Source organism: Schistocerca nitens, chromosome 1, assembly GCF_023898315.1.
Source record: "Schistocerca nitens isolate TAMUIC-IGC-003100 chromosome 1, iqSchNite1.1, whole genome shotgun sequence".
In the NCBI taxonomy this organism is placed as follows: Eukaryota; Metazoa; Arthropoda; class Insecta; order Orthoptera; family Acrididae; genus Schistocerca; species Schistocerca nitens.
The window spans coordinates 253,621,481-253,645,164 of NC_064614.1; the positions used below are offsets into that span (position 1 = coordinate 253,621,481).

At 41.7% G+C, this 23,684-nt stretch overlaps 2 protein-coding genes across 3 annotated transcripts in view; both read right to left on the reverse strand.

Annotated features, from left to right (window-relative positions):
* The window catches only part of LOC126247391 (parathyroid hormone/parathyroid hormone-related peptide receptor-like), a 931,061-nt gene that overhangs the window by 546,520 nt on the left and 360,857 nt on the right, over positions 1-23,684 (reverse strand). The window lies entirely within an intron of this gene.
* Positions 1-23,684, reverse strand: part of LOC126247365 (parathyroid hormone/parathyroid hormone-related peptide receptor-like) — a 289,419-nt gene that overhangs the window by 80,357 nt on the left and 185,378 nt on the right. For both annotated transcript variants that reach the window (XM_049948473.1, XM_049948474.1), the window contains exons 9-10: positions 19,146-19,231; positions 18,891-19,032 (exon numbers count right to left, since the gene is read on the reverse strand). In XM_049948473.1, the coding sequence (XP_049804430.1) occupies positions 18,891-19,032; positions 19,146-19,231 (228 nt within the window). The remainder of the gene's footprint in view (positions 1-18,890; positions 19,033-19,145; positions 19,232-23,684) is intronic.

Genomic DNA, 23,684 nt, shown 5'->3' on the forward strand with positions numbered 1-23,684 from the left:
TGATTTGTACATCTGTTGCTTCAAACTTTTCTTCAATGAAGTACGCAAAACTGTCAATAGTTTTGTATCTAAGTTTCAGTTAAAACAGTAGTACTACTATTTTTGTGATTTCTTCCACAGGAGTAATTTGCAAGTGTGTAGCATGGTACTGAAAGTGAATCAATCAGATCTGCCTTTAACCAGTAATCTGAGAGACATAGAACACTGACAAAACTAAGTTCAATATTTAGTAAGACCTCAATCTTAAAACATTGTCTGTGACTGACTGGACGTTCTGGTGGTGTATAGAAAGAGACTTGTCCCTACAATTTATTTGTCTACTAGATTTTAAATTAACATCAAAATTTCCTAAGGCCATTTTAATTACATCACATATCTCATCTCTGCTTGGAGAGATTCTGTCCACAAAAACCATATGTGCACTTGCTTGGAGTTGTCTTTTGTCTCATTGACCTCTGAGTGCTTTCTGCCCCCTAGGAAGTCCATGTGGTAGCCTCATTTGTGTTGTAGTTGGCTCCTTGCACTTCTGTTACCCAACATTTCTTGTTTGTAGAATAAAACACATTACTTTTGTCCTTGAGAGGTACAACTTCTGAAATATAATGCTCCAGGTTTAATTTTTTACCTACTATTCATAAAATCTTGCAGGTAATTAAATTCTCTCCCACTATGTTGAGGTGGAGGTCATGAGTTGTGTGAAATCTTCTTCCAAGTTTACTTATATCCACTAATGTTCCATTATTAAATTGGCTGCAGGTATTTGGAGCCTCTTTGTTTTTTTTTTTTTTTTTCATGTATATCTTTGCTTACACAGGACCAGCTTGGTAGCAGAGGCATTGAGTCACTGACAGGCACACACAAAAGACAATGAAAACTTTGTTAGCTTTCAGAAGAAATGCATTGACAAGCTACAGTACACACACACACACACACACACCCACACCCACACACACACACACACGAGAGAGAGAGAGAGAGAGAGAGAGAGAGAGAGAGAGAGAGAGAGAGAGAGAGAGAGAGAGAGAGTGAGAGGGGGGGGGGGGAGGGGGGGAGCAGGTAGCACGAGAAGGAGTTAGTGGTGGGTAGCTAGAAGCTTGCTGGGAGGCAGGAGGTGTGTAAAATAGAAATACTGGAGGGAGTGGTGGCAGCTGCAGGAACAAGGTGAGGTATGGAGCATGATCAAGATGAAATGGAGACACAGCCTAGGAAGGAGCGACAGTAGAGAGGGTGATGAAACTGTTGGGTAGGAGGTGTCAAGACAGTAAGTTAGCAGAGGCTGAGGCCTAAAGGATTATGGCAGTGAAGTATTTGTTGTAAGGAAAACACGCATTACGGTGTTCAGAAAATCTGGTGTTGGCTGGAAGGATCCAGATGGCACAGATTGTGAAGCAACCACTGAACTCCTCATGTTGTGCTAAGTGGTGTGTTGTGCCACTGGGGGTTCAACTTTGTTCTTGACTACATTTTGGTGGCAGCCATTCATTCTGTTGGACAGCAGGTTGGTGGTCATGCCCACATAAATTGCTGTGCGATGATTGCAGTACAGCTGGAATATGATATGCTTGTTTCATGGGTGGCCCTGCCTCTGATGGGATAGGATAGGCCTGTGACAGGGTTCAAGTAGGATGTGCTGGGTGGTGTGCTTCAGGCACATTTGCACCTTAGTCTACCATCACAATATATATCCCTGTGGCAAGTACTCTGAATTGGGAGTGGTATAGGGATGGACTAGGATGTTGTGCAGATTGAGTGGGTGATGGAACACTGCTTTAGGAGGAATGGGAAGATTTCTGGGTATGGTGTCCCTCATTTCAGGGCTTGATGAGAGTTTATCAAAGCCCTGGCAAGGAGTATGGTTCAATTTTTCCATTGCAGGATGATATTAGGTAACAGATTGGGAGGGGGGGGGGGAGGCTCCTTTGTAGTTGATTCTTAGGGTTGATGGGGGGAATGAGGATGTGTGAGGATACGCCACAGGAAATCTGTTTGTGGACTATGTTTGGAGATGGGTAGGGGGGGGGGGGGGTTATTGCCTGTCTGTGAAGGCCTTCATGAGATGGGGAGAGGAATAAAGACATATGTACATCTGGATAGATGCACATATTGTAAGGTCGATATATGATGGTTCTGCATCATCCCTTTTTTTCCTTTTGTCACTTCTTATATATTTATTGTTGTGACTCGCTGATCATTCAAAGCGCCGCCGCGCAATTACGTGTGTCCTCTACGTGCAGCGCTGTCTGCCAGCCATGCAGCAGCTGCACCACCTAAGCGGCCAGCTGAGCAGTGGCTGCTAGACTGGGACTCAGTGCTCATTCGAATGCTAATGCGTACACATGTTTTGCTTGTCAACTTACTCTGTGACTTATACGTGTTGTGTCGTTCTGAAATATATATTGTTAAACTTGACGTTATAACAATTGGCGACGAGGTAGTCGATTTTTCCTTTTCACTGTTGACCCACAGGGTTCCATGGCTAGATCTCCTTGAACAGCAAATGCTTCTAACAGCAGCGATTCACGATTTTGTCGCGGCATCAAATGCGGGGTGTTTCTCGTCGTTGGCTGTACCTCCTTTTCCTCCTTACGACAAGATGGCAGAAGACTGGTCTGATTACAAAAAACGTCTTCGACAGCACTTCTTGGCATTTCATGTCATGGATGAACAACCATGTAAGTCTCTGTTCCTTTCCTGGATTTCACCTCAAACGTATTGGTTGTTGTCACAAATGGCTCCTTTGAAGGGTCCTGCATCTTTGTCCTTTGCTGAAATGTGCTCACTTCTGTCTGTCTATTTTCAAAAGCAAACGCATGTGGTAGCCTTTCGTGTTGCCTTTTATCGTTGTCAAAAACAGCCACATCAATCCTATCGCACTTGCGCTGCTGAACTTCACGGTCTCAGTTGAAAGGGTCAATTTGTTACTGACATTCACAAATAATCCTATGCCAATTCCATGGTATGGGATGCTATTATCTGGTCGGCACCCGACAAAGAAGTTCGGCAATGTGCCCTTCAGTTGGCGAATCCGTCTCTAGATGAAGTTTTCTCCATTGCGCAGTCTTTTGAAATTTCTCGCACCGCTGGGGCGCAAATAGAGGCGTGGGTTGATGTTGGGGAAATACAACCTCTGTGCACTGTTGACGACGCATGCGGCCCGTCCCCGCCGGCCGATATGGCCGCAGTGCACTCCCACGCGCAGCCTCGGCGTAGCCGTAAACAAGCCGCTAAGAAACTGCAGCACAACCCCCGGCAACTTCCTTCATGTCTGCGGTGTCTTACGAAACTTTCACACGAGGATTGTCCCCAACGTAGGGCTGTGTGTCACAATTGCAAAAAGAAAGGTCATGTGTCTTCCGTTTGCAAATCCGACCGCATACATGATGTTCATGAACATGACGCTGATTCTGATTCTGTGTTGTCTGTCAATTGTACTTCTTCCCTTTCAGGGAAGTTATTCTTCACTGTCCAAATCCTTGGTCGAGATGTTTGTATGCAAGTGGATACCGGTTCTGCTGCCACTATAATTAATTCTCAGACGTATCTTCAGTTGGGTTCTCCACTCCTGTCACCTGTCACTCGGCAATTACGGACGTACAATAAACAGAAGATTTCTCTCTTGGGACAGTTTAATGCTGAGGTATCTTACAAATCCATCGTTTGCACTGTTCCCATATTTGTGGTCGACCAGAGCAACAGAGAAAATCTTTTTGGTTTCGATGCCTTTCGCGTTTTTGGGTTCTCCATTGATGATTCTGTCAATATTGTCTCTGATGCTATTCCTTATGCTCAACTGGGTTCCTTGTCGATGACATTTTCATCCCTTTTTTCTCCTGGGTTAGGCCATGCAAATGACTTTGAAGCTCATATCACACTCAAACCCACTGCTCGGCCTAAGTTTTTTCGGGCTCGGCTCATTCCTGCGGCCCTTCGTGATCGGGTAAAACGGGAGTTGGATCGTCTTACTACTTCAGGGGTCTTGCTTCCTGTCACTTCCAGTGAGTGGTCCTCTCCTGTCGTTGTCATTGCTAAGCCAAATGGTGATATTCGTCTCTGTGGCTATTTCAAAGCCACAGTAAATGCTCAATGCCTCATCGATACTTACCCTATGCCCCGTCCTGAAGAACTGTTCACTAAACTTGCTGGATACTAGTATTTTTCTAAAATTGACCTGTCAGAGGCTTATCATCAACTTCCTCTCGATGCTGCTTCCCAGCAGTTTCTGGTCCTTATCATGCCTTTCGGCCTCTATCAATACCAATGCTTGCCATTTGGGGTTGCTAGCACCCCTGCTCTCTTTCAGCGATTCTTGGAACAATTATTGCTCCCTATCCCTGTTGTTGTTGTTGTGGTCTCCAGTCCTGAGACTGGTTTGATGCAGCTCTCCATGCTACTCTATCCTGTGCAAGCTTCTTCATCTCCCAGTACCTACTGCAACCTACATCCTTCTGAATCTGCTTAGTGTATTCATCTCTTCGTCTCCCCCTACAATTTTTACCCTCCACGCTGCCCTCCAATACTAAATTGGTGATCCCTTGATGCCTCAGAACATGTCCTACCAACCGATTCCTTCTTCTGGTGAAGTTGTGCCACAAACTCCTCTTCTCCCCAATCCTATTCAACACCTCCTCATTAGTTATGTGATCTACCCATCTAATCTTCAGCATTCTTCTGTAGCACCACATTTCGAAAGCTTCTATTCTCTTCTTGTCCAAACTATTTACTGTCCATGTTTCACTTCCATACATGGCTACACTCCATACAAATACTTTCAGAAATGGCTTCCTGACACTTAAATCTATACTCGATGTTAACAAATTTCTCTTCTTCAGAAATGCTTTCCTTGCCATTGCCAGTCTACATTTTATATCCTCTCTACTTCAACCATCATCAGTTATTTTCCTCCCCAAGTAGCAGAACTCCTTTACTACTTTAAGTGTCTCATTTCCCAATCTAATTCCCTCAGCATCACCCAACTTAATTCGACTACATTCCATTATCCTCGTTTTGCTTTTGTTGATGTTCATCTTGTATCCTCCTTTCAAGACACTGTCCATTCCGTTCAAATGCTCTTCCAAGTACTTTGCTGTCTCTGACAGAATTAGAATGTCATCGGCGAACCTCAAAGTTTTTATTTCTTCTCCGTGGATTTTAATACCTAATCCAAATTTTTCTTTTGTTTCCTTTACTGCTTGCTCAATATACAGATTGAATAACATCGGGGAGAGGCTACAACCCTGTCTTACTCCCTTCCCAACCACTGCTTCCCTTTCATGTCCCTCGACTCTTATAACTTCCATCTGGATTCTGTACAAATTGTAAATAGCCTTTCGCTCCCTGTATTTTACCCCTGCTACCTTTAGAATTTGAAAGAGAGTATTCCAGTCAACATTGTCAAAAGCTTTCTCTAAGTCTACAAATGCTAGAAACGTAGGTTTGCCTTTCCTTAATCTTTCTTCTAAGATAGGTCGTAAGGTCAGTATTGCCTCACATGTTCCAGTATTTCTACGGAATCCAAACTGATCTTCCCCAAGGTCAGCTTCTACTAGTTTTTCCATTCGTCTGTTAAGAATTCGTGTTAGTATTTTGCAGCTGTGGCTTATTAAACTGATAGTTCGGTAATTCTCACATCTGTCGACACCTGCTTTCTTTGGGATTGGAATTATTATATTCTTCTTGAAGTCTGAGGGTATTTCGCCTGTTTCATACATCTTGCTCACCAGATGGTAGAGTTTTGTCAGGACTGGCTCTCCCAAGGCTGTCAGTAGTTCTAATGGAATGTTGTCTACTCCGGGGGCCTTGTTTCGACTCAGGTCTTTCAGTGCTCTGTCAAACTCTTCACGCAGTATCGTATCTCCCATTTCATCTTCATCTACATCCTCTTCCATTTCCATAATATTGTCCTCAAGTACATCACCCTTGTACAGACCCTGTATATACTCCTTCCAGCTTTCTGCTTTCCCTTCTTTGCTTAGAACTGGGTTTCCATCTGAGCTCTTGATGTTCATACAAGTGGTTCTCTTATCTCCAAAGGTCTCTTTAATTTTCCTGTAGGCAGTATCTATCTTACCCCTAGTGAGATAAGCCTCTACATCCTTACATTTGTCCTCTAGCCATCCCTGCTTAGCCATTTTGCACTTCCTGTCGATCTCATTTTTGAGACGTTTGTATTCCTTTTTGCCTGCTTCATTTACTGCATTTTTATATTTTCTCCTTTCATCAATTAAATTCAATATTTCTTCTGTTACCCAAGGATTTCTACCAGCCCTATCCCTGGGTGTATCAATTACATGGACGATATTGTTGTCACTGGCTCCACCACTGAAGAACATCTTCAAAATCTCTGCACACTTTTTCATGTCTTACAGACTGCCGGTCTTAAGTGTAATCTTCAGAAATCACAATTTTTTCAGGCATCTATCACGTACTTGGGGTTTCAACTCTCTCGGTATGGTATTCGTCCGCTTCAGCAAAGTGTCGGTGTGATCGATGCCCTTCCTCACCCTACATCTGTTAAAGAACTGCAGGCCTTCTTGGGGAAAATAGCATACTATCACAAGTTTTTACCATCTGTGGCTTCGGTGGCTCAGCTGTTGCATCGCCTGTTGCATAAAAACGTGCCTTTTCACTGGTCCGCATCATGCGATGCGGCTTTCCAGAAATTGAAGACTATGCTGAAACAGGCCCTGTGCCTGGCTACTTATCGACCTGGCCAACATCTTGTTCTTGCCATGGACATGTCTCAGTACGGGGTCAGTGCAGTCCTTGTGCACCGTTTTTCTGATGGTTCGGAACAACCCATTGCTTATACCTCCAAAACGCTCACGGATGCCCAATAAAAGTATTCTCAAATTGAAAAAGAAGCTTTGGCCATTATTTATGCTCTTCATAAGTTTGGTGTTTTTGTCTATGGATCCAAATTTCATCTTGTTACGAATCACAAACCACTTGTTTCCTTGTTTCATCCATCAACGTCACTTCCCGACAAGGCTGCACACCGCCTCCAGCATTGGGCTCTTTACTTGTCTCATTTCAATTACGAGATTCAATTCCGGCCGACAGCTCAACATGTGAATGCTGATGCACTGTCTCGCCTTCCCAAGGGTCCTGATCTGGCATTCAATAGGAACAAACTTTTGTGTTTCCACCTGGATGTTGCCGAGCAGCGGGTTGTGGACGGGTTCCCCATCACTGGGGACAGGCTGGCGGCTGCTACGGGTTCTGACCTTACCCTCTCCTGGGTTTTACGCTGTATTCAGAATGGTTGGCCAGATCGCCCGTCCACTAAGACTTCTGATCCATTGCGGAACTACTACGCTTTGCGCTACTGCCTCACGGCTAGGAATGGTGTCATCCTCCTTTCCACTGTTGTGGTACCTGCGTCTTTGCATGCTTCGGTCTTGCACTTCCTTCACCAAGGGCACTGGGGTGTGTCTCGCACAAAATCTCTGGCGCGTCGTCATGTGTATTGGCCTGGCAGCGACTCTGAAATAGCACACATGGTCGCTGCCTGCGGCCCTTGTGCATCACAAGCCGCTGCCCCGAAGTCATCTTTGTCACCGTGGCCTTCGCCTGAGAAGCCCTGGGAGCGCATTCATGCTGACTTTGTGGGACCCTTTTTAGGTACTTATTGGCTCCTCGTAATTGACGCCTACTCTAACTTTCCTTTCATTGTCCGTTGCACGTCGCCTACCACCGCGGCAACCACCAGTGCTCTCGCCCGAATTTTTTCTTTGGAAGGCCTCCCCTCTACTCTTGTTACTGATAATGGTCCGCAATTTGCTTCTTCTGAATTTGCGGATTTTTGTGCTCATCACGTCGTTATGCATGTCATGGCCCCATCGTTCTATCCACAATCCAACGGTGAGGCTGAACGACTGGTCTGCACATTCAAGGCTCAGATGCGGAAACTTCTGACTTCTTCTGCTGCTGATGATGTGCTTCTCCAGTTTCTGGCGTCTTACCATTTCACCTGCATGGGCGACCACAGTCCGGCTGAGCTCTTACATGGCTGACAGCCCCGCACGCTGCTTCATCTTCTGCTGCCTTCCACCTCACAGCAGCAGGTGCCTTCACTTGGCCGGTTCACCACTGACGACCTCGTCTGGGTACGGGGACATGGCAGGTGGCCAAAATGGAGCCCAGGCCGCATCTTACGACACCTTGGCAGATGCATGTATGAAATCAAAAAAAAAAAAAAATGGCTCTGAACATTATGGGACTCAACTGCTGAGGTCATTAGTCCCCTAGAACTTAGAACTAGTTAAACCTAACTAACCTAAGGACATCACAAACATCCATGCCCGAGGCAGGATTCAAACCTGCGACTGTAGCGGTCTTGCGGTTCCAGACTGCAGCGCCTTTAACCGCATGGCCACTTTGGCCGGCTTGTATGAAATCCAGACGGACACGGGTGTTGCACTGTGTCATTCAGACCAGCTTCGGCCTCATGTGCCGGCAACGCCTGTTCCGAATGCCGCTACACCACCTTCGGCTCTACCTGACGCTCGGGACCTTCGCATCTCTCAATACTCACAACGCAGCCCTCTCACCATCATCGTGATGCCAGCACAAGAACGGATGCCACCAGGAGACGTGCCCATGCAGGAACCGGATGACCATCCTCTGTCAGAGCAAATCTACTCGCCTCCTCCTCCAACGGACGCCGACACATCGCCCATGTCTCCAGTCATATCAATTGGACTTGCCGGAATGGGCAGATTGGTGCATGGAGCCCCAGCAGATTCGACCCCTACGTCTCCTGTCATCTCGACCCGTTATCATCGGGGACAGTTCCGTCCGTACGGGAAGCCTCCTCCTCGAGACTTTACGGCGAGTCAAACAACACCTATGGACATTAGCCATCTCCAGGACACCTCCATCAAGACCAGTGCAACAATTTCAAAGGTGGGGAAAGTGTTGTGACTCGCCAATCATTCAAAGCGCTGCCGCGCAATTACACGCGTCCTCTACGTGTGGCGCTGTCTGCCAGCCATGCAGCAGCTGCGCCACCTAAGTGGTCAGAAGAGTAGCGGCCCCTAGACTGGGACTCAGTGCTCATTGGAATACTAACATGTACACATGTCTTGCTTGTCAACTTACTCTGTGACTTATATGTGTTGTGTCATTCTGAAATATATATTGTTAAACTTGACGTTATAACATTTATACATAGATATAAGAACAGAGACAGTTCTACATTGCACGAGGAAGTGTGATAAATGAAGGAGAGTAAAAAGTATGGAAGAAATAATGAGCATAAGCCAGGGAGGAACTAATGGTGATAATTATCTAGGAATATCAGTCGAACATTTTTTCTGATGATTTGTAGGATAGTGGGACAAGTATCGAATAAAGAAAGATATGTTATATCGAATTATATATAAATTTGAGGTCTGCTGAAAGTGTAGAAGTTGACAAGTAGTGGAGGACTTTAGGGGATCAAATAAGGTACTCAGAGGTAAAAGTGAATTGTGAAGTAGAATTGAATTTTGCCAGGTAATATTTAGCAACAGTATACAAAAGATGTATACTAGGGCAATGAACCATGGGGCCTAGTCACAAAGGAGTGGGGGCACACTCACCTTTTATTGAATGAAGAAAAGGGCAGATAGGCAGACCGAAGAGAGGCTGACGTATACTGTACAGGCAGGTGCACCAAGAAGGGGATTGAACTGTACAATAGAATATGGGGATAAGAAAGAGGTGTACCTACCAATACAGAAGGAGTTAGTGCATCCATAGGAGCATCTAGGAGTTAAAATATAGGTACTGTGCCTAAAGGAAAGGACAGTATCATGACAGATGTCACACAGTTTTATAGAGATCATTCTGGTAAGTTTGAACAACAGCATTATTAGGAGTTATGAGTGTCAGAAAGATCACGTTCACTTTTTTCTCCAGAGTTTCCTCCAGACTACAAGCTACTGTAGGAAATAAAACTGTTAAGTACTAAAGCAAAGATAGTTTAGAGAAGTATAGTAAACAATGAGCCAATCAAAAGTCTGTGCCACCTGGAGTTTGTGACTGGAAATAAAAAATGTTATCCGCATGATTCCTGGATGTAAAACAATAGCTCCAACATCGGGTGAAATGCTCAGATAGTTATTGTCAAAATGAAGAAAAACAAGAAAAGGAAAATCTAGGTATTAAGTACACAAGGACTAAAAGAGACATGTTGTATACTGATTGAAATGTAAATTAGTGTTGTGATAAATATTAATGTCCCCCCATGAACCATGGACCTTGCCGTTGGTGGGGTGGCTTGCGTGCCTCAGTGATACAGATAGCCGTACCGTAGGTGCAACCACAACGGAGGGGTATCTGTTGAGAGGCCAGACAAACGTGTGGTTCCTGAAGAGGGGCAGCAGCCTTTTCAGTAGTTGCAGGGGCAATAGTCTGGATGATTGATTGATCTGGCCTTGTAACACTAACCAAAACAGCCTTGCTGTGCTGGTACTGCGAACGGCTGAAAGCAAGGGGAAACTACAGCCGTAATTTTTCCAGAGGGCATGCAGCTGTACTGTATGGTTAAATGATGATGGCGTCCTCTTGGGTAAAATATTCCGGAGGTAAAATAGTCCCCCATTTGGATCTCCGGGTGGGGACTACTCGAGAGGATGTCGTTATCAGGAGAAAGAAAACTGGCATTCTACGGATCGGAGCGTGGAATGTCAGATCCCTTAATCGCGCAAGTAGGTTAGAAAATTTAAAAAGGGAAATGGATAGGTTAAAGTTAGATATAGTGGGAATTAGTGAAGTTCGGTGGCAGAAGGAACAAGACTTCTGGTCAGGTGACTACAGGGTTATAAACACAAGATCAAATAGGGGTAATGCAGGAGTAGGTTTAATAATGAATAGGAAAATAGGAATGCGGGTAAGCTACTACAAACAGCATAGTGAACACATTATTGTGGCCAAGATAGATATGAAGCCCACGCCTACCACAGTAGTACAAGTTTATATGCCAACTAGCTCTGCAGATGACAAAGAAATTGAAGAAATGTATGATGAAATAAAAGAAATTACTCAGATAGTGAAGGGGGATGAAAATTTAATAGTCATGGGTGACTGGAATTCATCAGTAGGAAAAGGGAGAGAAGGAACCGTAGTAAGTGAATATGGATTGGGGGTAGGAAATGAAAGAGGAAGCCGCCTGGTAGAATTTTGCACAGAGCACAACCTAATCATAGCTAACACTTGGTTCAAGAATCATAAAAGAAGATTGTATACATGGAAGAAGCCTGGAGATACTGACAGGTTTCAGATAGATTATATAATGGTAAGACAGAGATTTAGGAACCAGCTTTTAAATTGTAAGACATTTCCAGGGGCAGATGTCGACTCTGACCACAATCTATTGGTTATGAACTGTAGATTAAAACTGAAGAAACTGCAAAAAGGTGGGAATTTAAGGAGATGGGACCTGGATAAACTGACTAAACCAGAGGTTGTACAGAGTTTCAGGGAGAGCATAAGGGATCAATTGACAAGAATGGGGGAAAGAAATACAGTAGAAGAAGAATGGGTAGCTTTGAGGGATGAAGTGGTGAAGGCAGCAGAGGATCAAGTAGGTAAAAAGACGAGGGCTAGTAGAAATCTTTGGGTAAGTGAAGAAATATTAAATTTAATTGATCAAAGGAGCAAATATACAAATGCAGTAAATGAAGCAGGCAAAAAGGAATACAAACGTCTCAAAAATGAGATCGACAGGAAGTGCAAAATGGCTAAGCAGGGATGGCTAGAGGACAAATGTAAGGATGTAGAGACTTATCTCACTAGGGGTAAGATAGATACTACCTACAGGAAAATTAAAGAGACCTTTGGAGAAAAGAGAACCACTTGTACGAATAACAAGAGCTCAGATGGAAACCCAGATCTAAGAAAAAAAGGGAAAGCAGAAAGGTGGAAGGAGTATATACAGGGTCTATACAAGGGTGATGTTCTTGATGACAATATTATGGAAATGGAAGAGGATGTAGATGAAGATGAAATGGGAGATACGATACTGCGTGAAGAGTTTGACAGAGCACTGAAAGACCTGAGTCGCAACAAAGCTTCGGGAGTAGACAACATTCCATTAGAACTACTGACAGCCTTGGGAGAGCCAGTCCTGACAAAACTCAACCATCTGGCGAGCAAGATGTATGAGACAGGCGAAATACCCTCAGACTTCAAGAAGAATATAATAATTCCAATCCCAAAGAAAGCAGGTGTTGACAGATGTGAAAATTACCGAACTATCAGTTTAATAAGTCACGGCTGCAAAATACTATCACGATTTCTTTACAGACGAATGGAAAAACTAGTAGAAGCCGACCTCGGGGAAGATCAATTTGGATTCCGTAGAAATATTGGAAGACGTGAGGTAATACTGACCCTACGACTTATCTTAGAAACTAGATTAAGGAAAGGCAAACCTACGTTCCTAGCATTTGTAGACTTAGAGAAAGCTTTTGACAATGTTGACTGGAATATTCTCTTTCAAATTCTGAAGGTGGCAGGGGTAAAATACAGGGAGCGAAAGGCTATTTACAATTTGTACAGAAACCAGATGGCAGTTATAAGAGTCGAGGGGCATGAAAGGGAAGCAGTGGTTGGAAAGGGAGTAAGACAGGGTTGCAGCCTCTCCCCGATGTTATTCAATCTGTATATTGAGCAAGCAGTAAAGGAAACAAAAGAAAAATTTGGATTAGGTATTAAAATGCACGGAGAAGAAATAAAAACTTTGAGGTTCGCCGATGACATTCTAATTCTGTCAGAGACAGCAAAGGACTTGGAAGAGCATTTGAACGGAATGGACAGTGTCTTGAAAGGAGGATACAAGATGAACATCAACAAAAGCAAAACGAGGATAATGGAATGTAGTCGAATTAAGTTGGGTGATGCTGAGGGAATTAGATTGGGAAATGAGACACTTAAAGTAGTAAAGGAGTTCTGCTACTTGGGGAGGAAAATAACTGATGATGGTTGAAGTAGAGAGGATATAAAATGTAGACTGGCAATGGCAAGGAAAGCATTTCTGAAGAAGAGAAATTTGTTAACATCGAGTATAGATTTAAGTGTCAGGAAGCCATTTCTGAAAGTATTTGTATGGAGTGTAGCCATGTATAGAAGTGAAACATGGACGATAAACAGTTTGGACAAGAAGAGAATAGAAGCTTTCGAAATGTGGTGCTACAGAAGAATGCTGAAGATTAGATGGGTAGATCACATAACTAATGAGGAGGTGTTGAATAGGATTGGGGAGAAGAGAAGTTTGTGGTACAACTTAACTAGAAGAAGGGATTGGTTGGTAGGACATGTTCTGAGGCATCAAGGGATCACCAGTTTAGTATTGGAGGGCAGTGTGGAGGGTAAAAATTGTAGGGGGAGACCAAGAGATGAATACACTAAGCAGATTCAGAAGGATGTAGGTTGCAGTAGGTACTGGGAGATGAAGAAGCTTGCACAGGATAGAGTAGCATGGAGAGCTGCATCAGACCAGTCTCAGGACTGAAGATCACAACAACAACAACAAATATTAGTGTATATGATGAATATGTGTAAAATTTCACGTGTTCGAGCTAAGGGGAGCCATATGTAGTGCTTTGAAAATTTCGGGTAATTTCTACAAACACTTGGCTCTCCACCATCTCAAACAGCTGATATTTTAATGATGAGGGAGATAGAGCCTTTTTACTGTGCCACACATATCTGTGTGTGCAGGAGGGACAGCTGACACGAGAAGCCAGGAGCTGACCCGACAAGTGGTTACCAGCAGTTCCTTGGAATTTATTTCAAAAAGTCAAAGAGTGCTTGTATAATGTTATGTGGTTTTTGGTGTCATGAAGAAGCGTGTATTGCATAGAGACTCTTACTTGATGTCTTGGCTCTGCATGAGGCAGCTTGTATGTAATTGCATGGGTGTTTTGTCAATTCTGATATTTATCTTGGAACCAGTTGGCTTGCTGGAGCTTGTACAGAATAATTGTTACTTTGTGGTTGAGAGTTGAAAATATATTGTTGTTGAACTGAAAAGATCCTATGAGTAAACAGTTTTTTTCAAGAATAGAGAGTTGGTTAATATTATTCCCTTTAATGTGAAACAGTCTTCGGAGAAGAATTAAATGGTGAGAGTGGCATAGATGAAGACCCAAAGAAGAGGATCAGCTGCACATGCATTGTATGAGTCAACTGGAACAGACATAAGAGTCATGCAACCCAATACAGCACTGTCTCTTGTCGTCCAAGAAAGCGTTAGAAGATTTCAGTATGTCATGTGAGAAAAGTGCGAGTTGGGTTTCACATGATCGATGTTTTCAAAAACCATGCTGGTTGGCATTGAGGAGGTCATCAACTTTCTGTACCTAGTATTATGTGAGCTTCACTGCTTTTCATGAATGCTTCAATCTCTGGCACTTTGTTGCAAATGCTTCGGCAGTTTACTATTAGGGTTTTAATACTCTCACCTATGGGAGGCATTTCTTTTGATCTTACACTTATACTTCTGGGTTTCCTACAGATATTGTTATCTGGATTGGTTGGAGGGTCATCTGATCAAAAAAAAACCCTTGTGCACCCACCATACAAAGTCAGCTACCTGATTACCAGCTTCTGATGTGTAGCACATACCTGACCTTTTTAGGGGGCCCTACAGTACTCAGCCCTATGGCACAAGTCCAGGAAGCCACAGCTGGAACAGCCTCTTCAACATGTTGAATGAGGCCCACAGGCATACACACTGAGTGCACCTGGTGTCCTTTCCTGTCCCTTGCTGCCATGTCCTTAAGGTGTACCATCATTCATCATACATTTGAACTGCAGATGATTAATAGGCCCCAATACTTTTGCATTTGCCTCCTCCTGACACTGGGAAAAATAGGTTTCCCCACAAAAGGTGAAGTGAGCCCCACTTGTTTAGCTTCAGTTTCTGTGAAAGACAGAACCTCAGACTTGTTGGTTAGGAGATTGATACAACACTCTGAGTTGTCCCCGATCACCGTCCACCCTGTACGGGATACCTAGATATACCATTGATGTGCCACTCACAGTCATATGGACGTGTAATGACAGATCCTGTACTTTCTGCAGAGGAGACGGGATCCAGAGGCTAGGATAGTACTTGAAGTACCTCTGGTACAGGCATTGCCAGTACACAACTCTTTGGAGCTCTTCCAACACACTGATTCGAAGCACCTGTCAATCATTTGACAGCAATCACGGTGATTTCCAGATGATTACAAATGTCAACCAACTCATCCTCTGTTTGAGAACAGCCTTCACAGTGGGGCTGCATTTTGGCTGGTGTAATGTGTTACAAGGCAATGAACAAAGGATGGCCAAGATTGGTGATCTTCTACAGAAGCTCAAAATTTAGCATGGACTTCAATGTGAGATGCTTATAACAGTTTCCACAACGAAATTTTACTCAAAACCTGGCAGAAAATCCAAAGAGATTATGCTTGTATGTGAAGATGTTCGTGGCAAGAAACAATTAATGCCTTCTCTGAACGAAAGCAATGGAGATACTATCAAAAAAAGTTCTGCCAAAGCAGAGTTACTAAACACAGCCTTCTGAAATGCCTTCACAAAAGAAGACGAAGTAAATGTTCCAGAATTCAAATCAAGAACAGCTGCCAACATGAGTAACACAGAAGTAAATATCCTTGGAGTAGTGAAGCAACTTAAATCACTTAATGAAAGCAAGTCTTCTGGTCTAGACTGTATACCAATTAAGTTCCTTTCAGAATATGCTGATGCATTAGCTCCATACTCAACAATCATATACAACTGTTCGCTTGACAAAAGATATGTACCCAAAGATTGGAAAGTTGGACAGGTCACATCAACATTCAAGAAAGGTAGTAGGAGTAATCCACTTAATTACAGGCCCATATCATTAACATTGATATGCAGCAGGATTCTGGAACATATATTGTGTTCAAACATTAAGAATTACCTTGAAGAAAATGGTCTATTGACACACAGTCAACATGGGGTTAGAAAACATCATTCTTGTGAAACACAACTAGCTCTTTATTAGCATGAAGTGTTGAGTGCTATTGACAAGGGATTTCAGATTGATTACGTATTTCTGGACTTCTGGAAGGCTTTTGGCACTGTATCACACAAGCAGCTTGTAGTGAAATTGTGTGCATATGCAATATCGTCTCAATTATGTGACTGGATTTGTGCCTTCCTGTCACAGAGGTCACAGTTCATAGTAATTGATGGAAAGGTATTGAGTAAAACAGAAGTGATTTCTGGCATTCCCCAAGGTAGTGTTATAGGCCCTTTGCTGTTCCTTATCTACATAAACGATTTGGGAGACAATCTGAACAGCCCTCTTAGGTTGTTTGCAGATGATGCTGTTGTTTATTGGCTAATAAAGTCATCAGAAGATCAAAACAAATTGCAAAATGATTTAGAAAAGATATCTGAATGGTGTTAAAATTGGCAGTTGACCCTAAATAATGAAAAGTATGAGGTCATCCACATGAGTGCTAAAAGGAATTCATTACACTTCAGCTACATGATAAATCAGTCAAATCTAAAGGCCTTAAATTCAACTAAATACCTACCTAGGAATTACAATTACAAACAACTTAAATTGGAAGGAAAATATAGAAAATGTGGGGAAGGCTAACCAAATACTGTGTTTTATTAGCAGATCTACTAAGGAGACTGCCCACTATGCTTGTTTGTCCTCTTTTAGAATACTGCTGTGCAGTGTGGGATTCTTATCAGATAGGACTAACAGAGTACATTGAAAAAGTTCAAAGAAGGGCAGCACATTTTGTATTATCGTGCAATATAGGAGAGATACAGGATTTGGGCTGGACATCATTAAAAGAAAGGCATTTTCCTTTGGGACGTAACCTTCTCACAAAATTCCAATCACCAACTTTCTCCTCCAAATGCAAAAATATTTTGTTGATGCTCACCTACATAGTGAGTAATGATCACCACGATAAAATAAGGGAAATCAGAGCTCGTACAGAAAGATATAGGTGTTCAATCTTCCCGCGCGTTATGAGACTGGAATAATAGAGAATTGTGAAGGTGGTTCAATGAACCCTCTGCCAGGCACTTAAACATGATTTGCAGTGTATCCATGTAGATGTAGATGTAGAATTAAACCTGCTGATTATCTTTTGAGTTGTAGAACTAAATAGTTTTGCTGTGCAAGGAATGAAAGCTATCAGAACGCTTGTACTGTTGTTGATTAGTGGATTTAATATGAAGAGAAGTTTGGATGAAGCCATCAGAAAAGTGATGGTCAGTGACCAGGAACAAGGCACATTTGGTTGAGGAGGGGGGAGAGAAAGTGCTGAGGGTGTGCAGGAATGACAATGGGATGTCTTGGCCCTGAGTCCAAATCATGAACATACCATCAATGAATCTTAACCAAACAGGGGTTTTGAGGTTTTGGGAGAGCACAAAATTTTCCTCCCAATTGCCCATTAACATCTTAAAATAGGAGAGTGCCATGTGGATGCCCATGACTGGGCTGTGGATATTTTTGTATATATTCCCTCAAAGGAGAAGCAGTTGTGTGTGTGTATATAATTAGTATGGTGTATGAGAAATGAGGCAGTGTGTTTGGAGCCAGAAGGACTTTGATAGAAGTAGTGTTCACCAGCAGCAAGGCCATAGACAAGAAGGGTATTGGTGTATGGGGATATGGCATCTACAGTGAAAACTAGGGATCCAGGTGATAATGTGGTAAGGATGGTCGAAGGTCAGTGATGGAAGTATTTAGTATCTTTGATGTGTAAGGGTAAGCTTTTGGTAATTGGTTGGACATGTTGGTCAACCAGAGCAGAATTATTTCAGTGGGAGCACAATGACCAGCTACAATGAAATGTACAGCATTGTAAGGTTTGTGAATTTTGGAAAGCATGTAGAAAGTTGGTGTGTGGGGGGTCACTGGGGTAAGGCAGGAGATGGATTCAGGGAAGAGATTCTGGGATGGGTTTAGGCATTTCAATAGGGATCGGAGGTTATGTTCTGAGGTGGAATTGCTATGTGCAGGTGTTCGTGGTGGAGTCAGACTGTTGGTGGCAGCCTTCTGTTGTCATAATGGTGGTAGAGACTTTGTCTGCTGCAAGGATGATTAAATCGCAGTTTGTTTTGAGGTTAGGAAAGGCTGTTCTTCCTTCTGTTGTGGGGTTTGTTTTCTTGAGAATGGACAAGGAAATAGATGGTGATCAAGTTGGAGTTAAGGAATTCTTGGAAGGTAACTGAGGTTTGTTAGATGGAAGGGTCACGGCAGGATTGTAGTGTGAACTGGGAGAGGCAACGTTCACTGTTGGTATTAGGTTAACCTTGTTTGGATGGATTGGTAGCAAAGAAAAAATTCCACTGAATGGATCAAGAGAAGGAGAGTAAATCTTGGATGAGTTTCACATCTCACCAGCTCTGGTACTCATGTGGCACATGCCTGACTCATGCACCTGCTACCCCTCCTTGCATGGTCCTTTCTTACATACCTGCTACCTCTCTCTGAGCCACTGGCTACCTGTCCCCAACACCTCCTACTGCTTCCAGCCTCTTTCTCTCTCCACTCATCCCACCTGACACAACCCCCAGCTGCCAGGCTGCAACCCCAGCATTGTTTGAACATCCAGCACAGTGCAGCTGTACATTCTACCAGAACTTTCTCACATATTAGTAGACTTAATTAGATAGTTCAAAATTAATTTTGGAAATAGTAAGTACTAAATTACTCATGAAGCTGACTTGTAGCCTTATTGATACATAAGGAACAGAAGTACAAGCAAACATTAATACAACATATTATACACAATAAGTGCAATAGTAAAAATAATTTTCATCAAAATAACTATTTTATAATTTATAGTTATTTGTATGTAAATCAGGTAACCTAAAGACATGTTTAACCAACATACCTGGAAAGAATCAAATAGAATGTTGGTAAGGAGGACCACCATTTCTGCTCGGATCCCAATTTTTGAATGTTCAAATGCCAGAAATACTACATAGTGCACTCCAAACAAAGGTATAAGTGTTAGTGTTGATTTTGCCAGGCGTCTAGTAATTGGGAAGATGCACAAGAACTTCACATCATTCTTATCATGAGAAATATAATTATTATTTCCAGCAATGAAAATGATAATTAAATCAAAGAAAAGAAAATAATTTACCTATAGATTTGTGTCTGCTCACATACTGATGATTGCAGTTTTGTGAAGATAACTCTGACAAGCCTAATGAATAATATGAAACATATCTGTAAACAAAGGAAATGGTTTACTGTTAGCAGATCTTACAGATTTTTAACATTAAATATGCATGTAAGTCTAGGTCTACAAGGTTGATTATCTTACATTCATTTTATGTTAGTTGTTGAAAAGATCATCACTTAGGATATCACAAATTTTATGTACCATTTCATCAGAAAAAAACATCAAGTGAAACTCCAGAGCATGGCGAATCTTTATCACTCGCACAACTATTTTTAAATTCGTTTTTCCAGTGATAAATGGTCAAGAGTTATGGTGGAAAGTCCCCAAAAATTTCCTTTATCTGGAAAACAGTTCACTCAATAATCATATATTTTAACTAATTTTTATGCACCTATACAAAAAGTTTGACACGATTCAGTTAAGGGACATATTACATGATCAACAAAAGAGTGAACAGTCAACTAAACTACAGCTGAGAAAGTCTACAATTCATAGTGCATAAACACCCCCCAGGCATGCAAAGTACTAAATACCGTGAAGTGGTTCAAATGGCTCTGAGCACTATGGGACTCAACTGCTGTGGTCATTAGTCCCCTAGAACTTAGAACTACTTAAACCTAACTAACCTAAGGACATCACACACATCCATGCCCGAGGCAGGATTCGAACCTGCGACCGTAGCAGTCGCACGGTTCCGGACTGCGCGCCTAGAACCGCGAGACCACCGCGGCCGGCAATACCGTGAAGTGGTATACCCTAAACTCAATATTCTTATTTAATTTACTTATTTTTCATCCTTTGGCCACTTATTCTAGTGATATTGGATACATTAGGATATAAGTACATGTGTTAAAATGTGTTTGGTATTTACATAAAAAAATAAAAGTACACTGTTTTTCAGGCATTTATGACAAAGCTGTGTAGAATTAAAGTTTACATCATGTAAAATAAAAACAGTTATAATGAGTTTTCTGTATTTCACACACACACAAAACAGTTTCAGACATAGTTAAAAGAATATATAGTTGGCAGCACAACATCTTTACATGTTTTTATATGGCATTTGTAGATAAATCTCTTATTTAAAACATTCAATGTGTGGCTTCAGCTGCCAGAGACTGTGGTCATATGTGTGTGTGAGTTATGTGTGTGCACGGGTGCTTGCGTAGCAACTTTACTTTTCATAATATTGTTCATTCGATCCTGGATTTTCAAGTGTTTGATTATTTAAGGGATTTGTACACTTGATTCAAAGAACTCCCATACATTGTAGCAACAGCCTGAGACCAGTTGGCTTATTTAGTTTTTATTTGAAGTAGATAGTGTTTTTAAGTTATTAATGCTGCATGGAAGTTTGTTATAAAGTGTTCATTTCAAGATCTTTGTCATTTAACTTATGACTATCTGTATACATGGGGTAGTTACCTTCACAAATACTTATATTTTTATTCATCAAAGCTGTATAGTTTATTTTTAGGATCTAGCTGTTTCAAATATCTACAGTGCAGGCACTGTTATTATTTGGAATTCTGTGAATTGGTTTCTGCAGGACAGCCTTGGTGATAGGTTTCTAATGCACATAATTGCCTTATACAACAGTATGAGTAACCTACTTATATGTATGTTACCTGCTCTCCCACACAAGGGTATATAGTAAGAAGAGTGTGGATAAATAAGACTATAAAGTATCATGGTCAACAGTTTGTGACATTTTTCACAGGAGAAATATATTTGTATTATTTTTTGAACAGATTTATATCTATATGAATCTGTTATGACATGAAACTGTCCACTGTCAACCCCAAAATCTTGCTATAAGGAGCTTCTGAAATACTTGAGACACAAAGCTGGTTATGAAGATTTTTCAATGGCCTATCCATCTACTACTAGAGATATGTCATCAGTATACATGACCACTGTTTCATTTACAGCATCGGTCATGTGATTTACGTATAGAATAAATAGTAATGGTGCTTTTGCTAAATCAATACAACACATTATTTTACCACTTTGAATACTGAAAGCACAGTATCCAATAAGATGCCATTTTTATATTTTATTTTCAATAAATAAATCAATAACATTTATTGCTCTACCTCTTAGCCATACTGATTTAATTTTTCTAATGGATGTCTGTGACATACACAGACAAAAGGTCCTTGACACGTCAAGGAGTATACTACATACTTGTTTCTGTTTTTCCAGTCCCCTGACTACATATGCTGTGAAGTCTGCAACTGCTGTCTTTGTGGCTCAACCTTTTCTGAAACTGTGCTGTGTATTATTTATTACACCAGGTGTTTTAGTGAATATTGGGGTTTAAGGCTTAGTAGCATTTATCACATTCAACATATGATTGTAAGTGATACAGCAAATAGAAGATCAACTAAAACAGTTTTTCTTACAAGTGTCCAATGTGAACACTATTTTTCACACCTATGACCAAGTGTGACTTAAGAATGTGTTAAATGAGTAAGAGAGTTTTACATGCATTGCCCCAAGAAATCAGTTCGAGAAACAAGTGATGAATTAGCAGTTCCAGTGACATCTGTGTGGGTACTTCTAATGTGATGCTTTCAACTATTTCCTTACTGTTTGCAGTTCTTACGAGATTTAAAACCTATGTACCATGGTTTATGTGCCAACTTTGCTGCATGAGAAGGAAGATTTTCTCGACCATGTCATCTTTGGTGATGAATCGACAGTCACTTAAGTGGAAATGGGGACACACATAATGTGCACATCAGGAGGTCAGCAAATCCACACAAGGTGGTACACTTGCAATAGGACTTCCACAAATTAAACGATTTTTAGGCCATATACCAGTGCAGAGTTTATGGGCCTTTCTTTCTTTCATGGCTAAATTGTAACTGGTGTTTTTTCTCTTGATGTTCTGTAGCTATGGGGTTTCGCTCAATTGGAAGAAGCTGAACCACAGAACTTTATTTGGTAGCAACTGGTGTTTTTTCTCTTGATGTGCTGTAGCTATGGGGTTTCGCTCAATTGGAAGAAGCTGAACCACAGAACTTTATTTGGTAGCAAAATCATGCGCCATTTCACTGGCATAACTCAGTAAGCAATTCAATAAATGACATTATACGCAATGTCTGGATTGGCTGCAAGAGGTTGGATGACAGAGCTTGTGCCAATGGCTTCCACATTCATCTCATCTGATGCCATACAATTTTAACCTTGGGGGGTTCATAAAGGATCCTGTGTATGTGCTTCTGCTACCAGCTGATCTACCAAACTTAAGAAACACAATTAAAGCAGTTGTTGCAACAATTACTCCAGACAAACTGATCAAGGTCTGGGAAGAACTCACCTATTGGCTCAATGTGTTCATGTTGTTCATGTTGAACACAGGTAAGAGAAGCAGTTTGAGGTGCTCTTTCATTTGCCGTATTATTTGAAATTATGAGTTGAATGTAAAAATCCTGCAAAGCACCAGGTATTTTATTTCTGTATGAAATTTACAAGCCTATCCTTTATGGCTATTTCTACAGTTTAGTGTTGCTGCACTTCACTGTCCACTACTCCCACCATAGTATCCCTCCCCCTCCCTGCCCCAGCTTCCTCCCTACCCCCACCCAGTCGCCACTCCCATCATGCACTGGTGCTGCTACTCGCAGAAAGCTACAATTGTGTGAATTTTTTTGTTGTGCCTATTGCGACTCAGCATCTCCACTTGGTATTTATTTGTCTGATAATCTTTATACACTCCCATTAACTCCTCCCTACCCTGACTAAGTTTTGAAGTGATGCGATTTCTAACAGGCTTTTTTTGTACTTTTCTGCATATCTTTTGACACTAGTAACAACAATTTAAGAAAAGACAGATTGCTACTTACCGTAAAGAAGACACATCAAGTTACAAACAGGCACAATGAAAAGACACCCACATAAAGTTTTCAACCATGGCTGTCATCACTAAGAGACACACACACCATTCACCCACACACTAGCAAGCACACTTCACGCACCCATGACCGGTCGGAGATGCTGGAGTTGGCGGTCATATTCCTACCAGGAGTTTACATTGTTTGATTTTTGACACTAATATTTATATAGTAATTCATAGCTTCACAGAAAGATACCCAACTCTTATTTATTTTTTCACTATAAATCCGTTCCTAGTTTTCTGTTTTCAGTAAAATGTCCAAGATGTTTAGGTTTCTTGGTTCAGTTTGTCTTAGTTCTACAACTGTGTATTTGTTGTCCATGACATTATTCTTAGAAACAGGAATAGAGAATTGGTCTGCATTCCTATTATGCAGATGGTATACCACCCAACTGCAGTCAAAATATTCATTCAAATTTAAGTGCACCACATCCCATGGGTTTACAGAGCCAATAATAAGTCATTGCTCCTTACTCCCATTTGTCATTGTGCATAAAATTATTAAAAAATTTATGTTTACCAACCATCATTTTCTTTTTACAGAAATTTACCATACTTATCAATTCACCCTCAACATGCTTCCCCTATAATTTCAG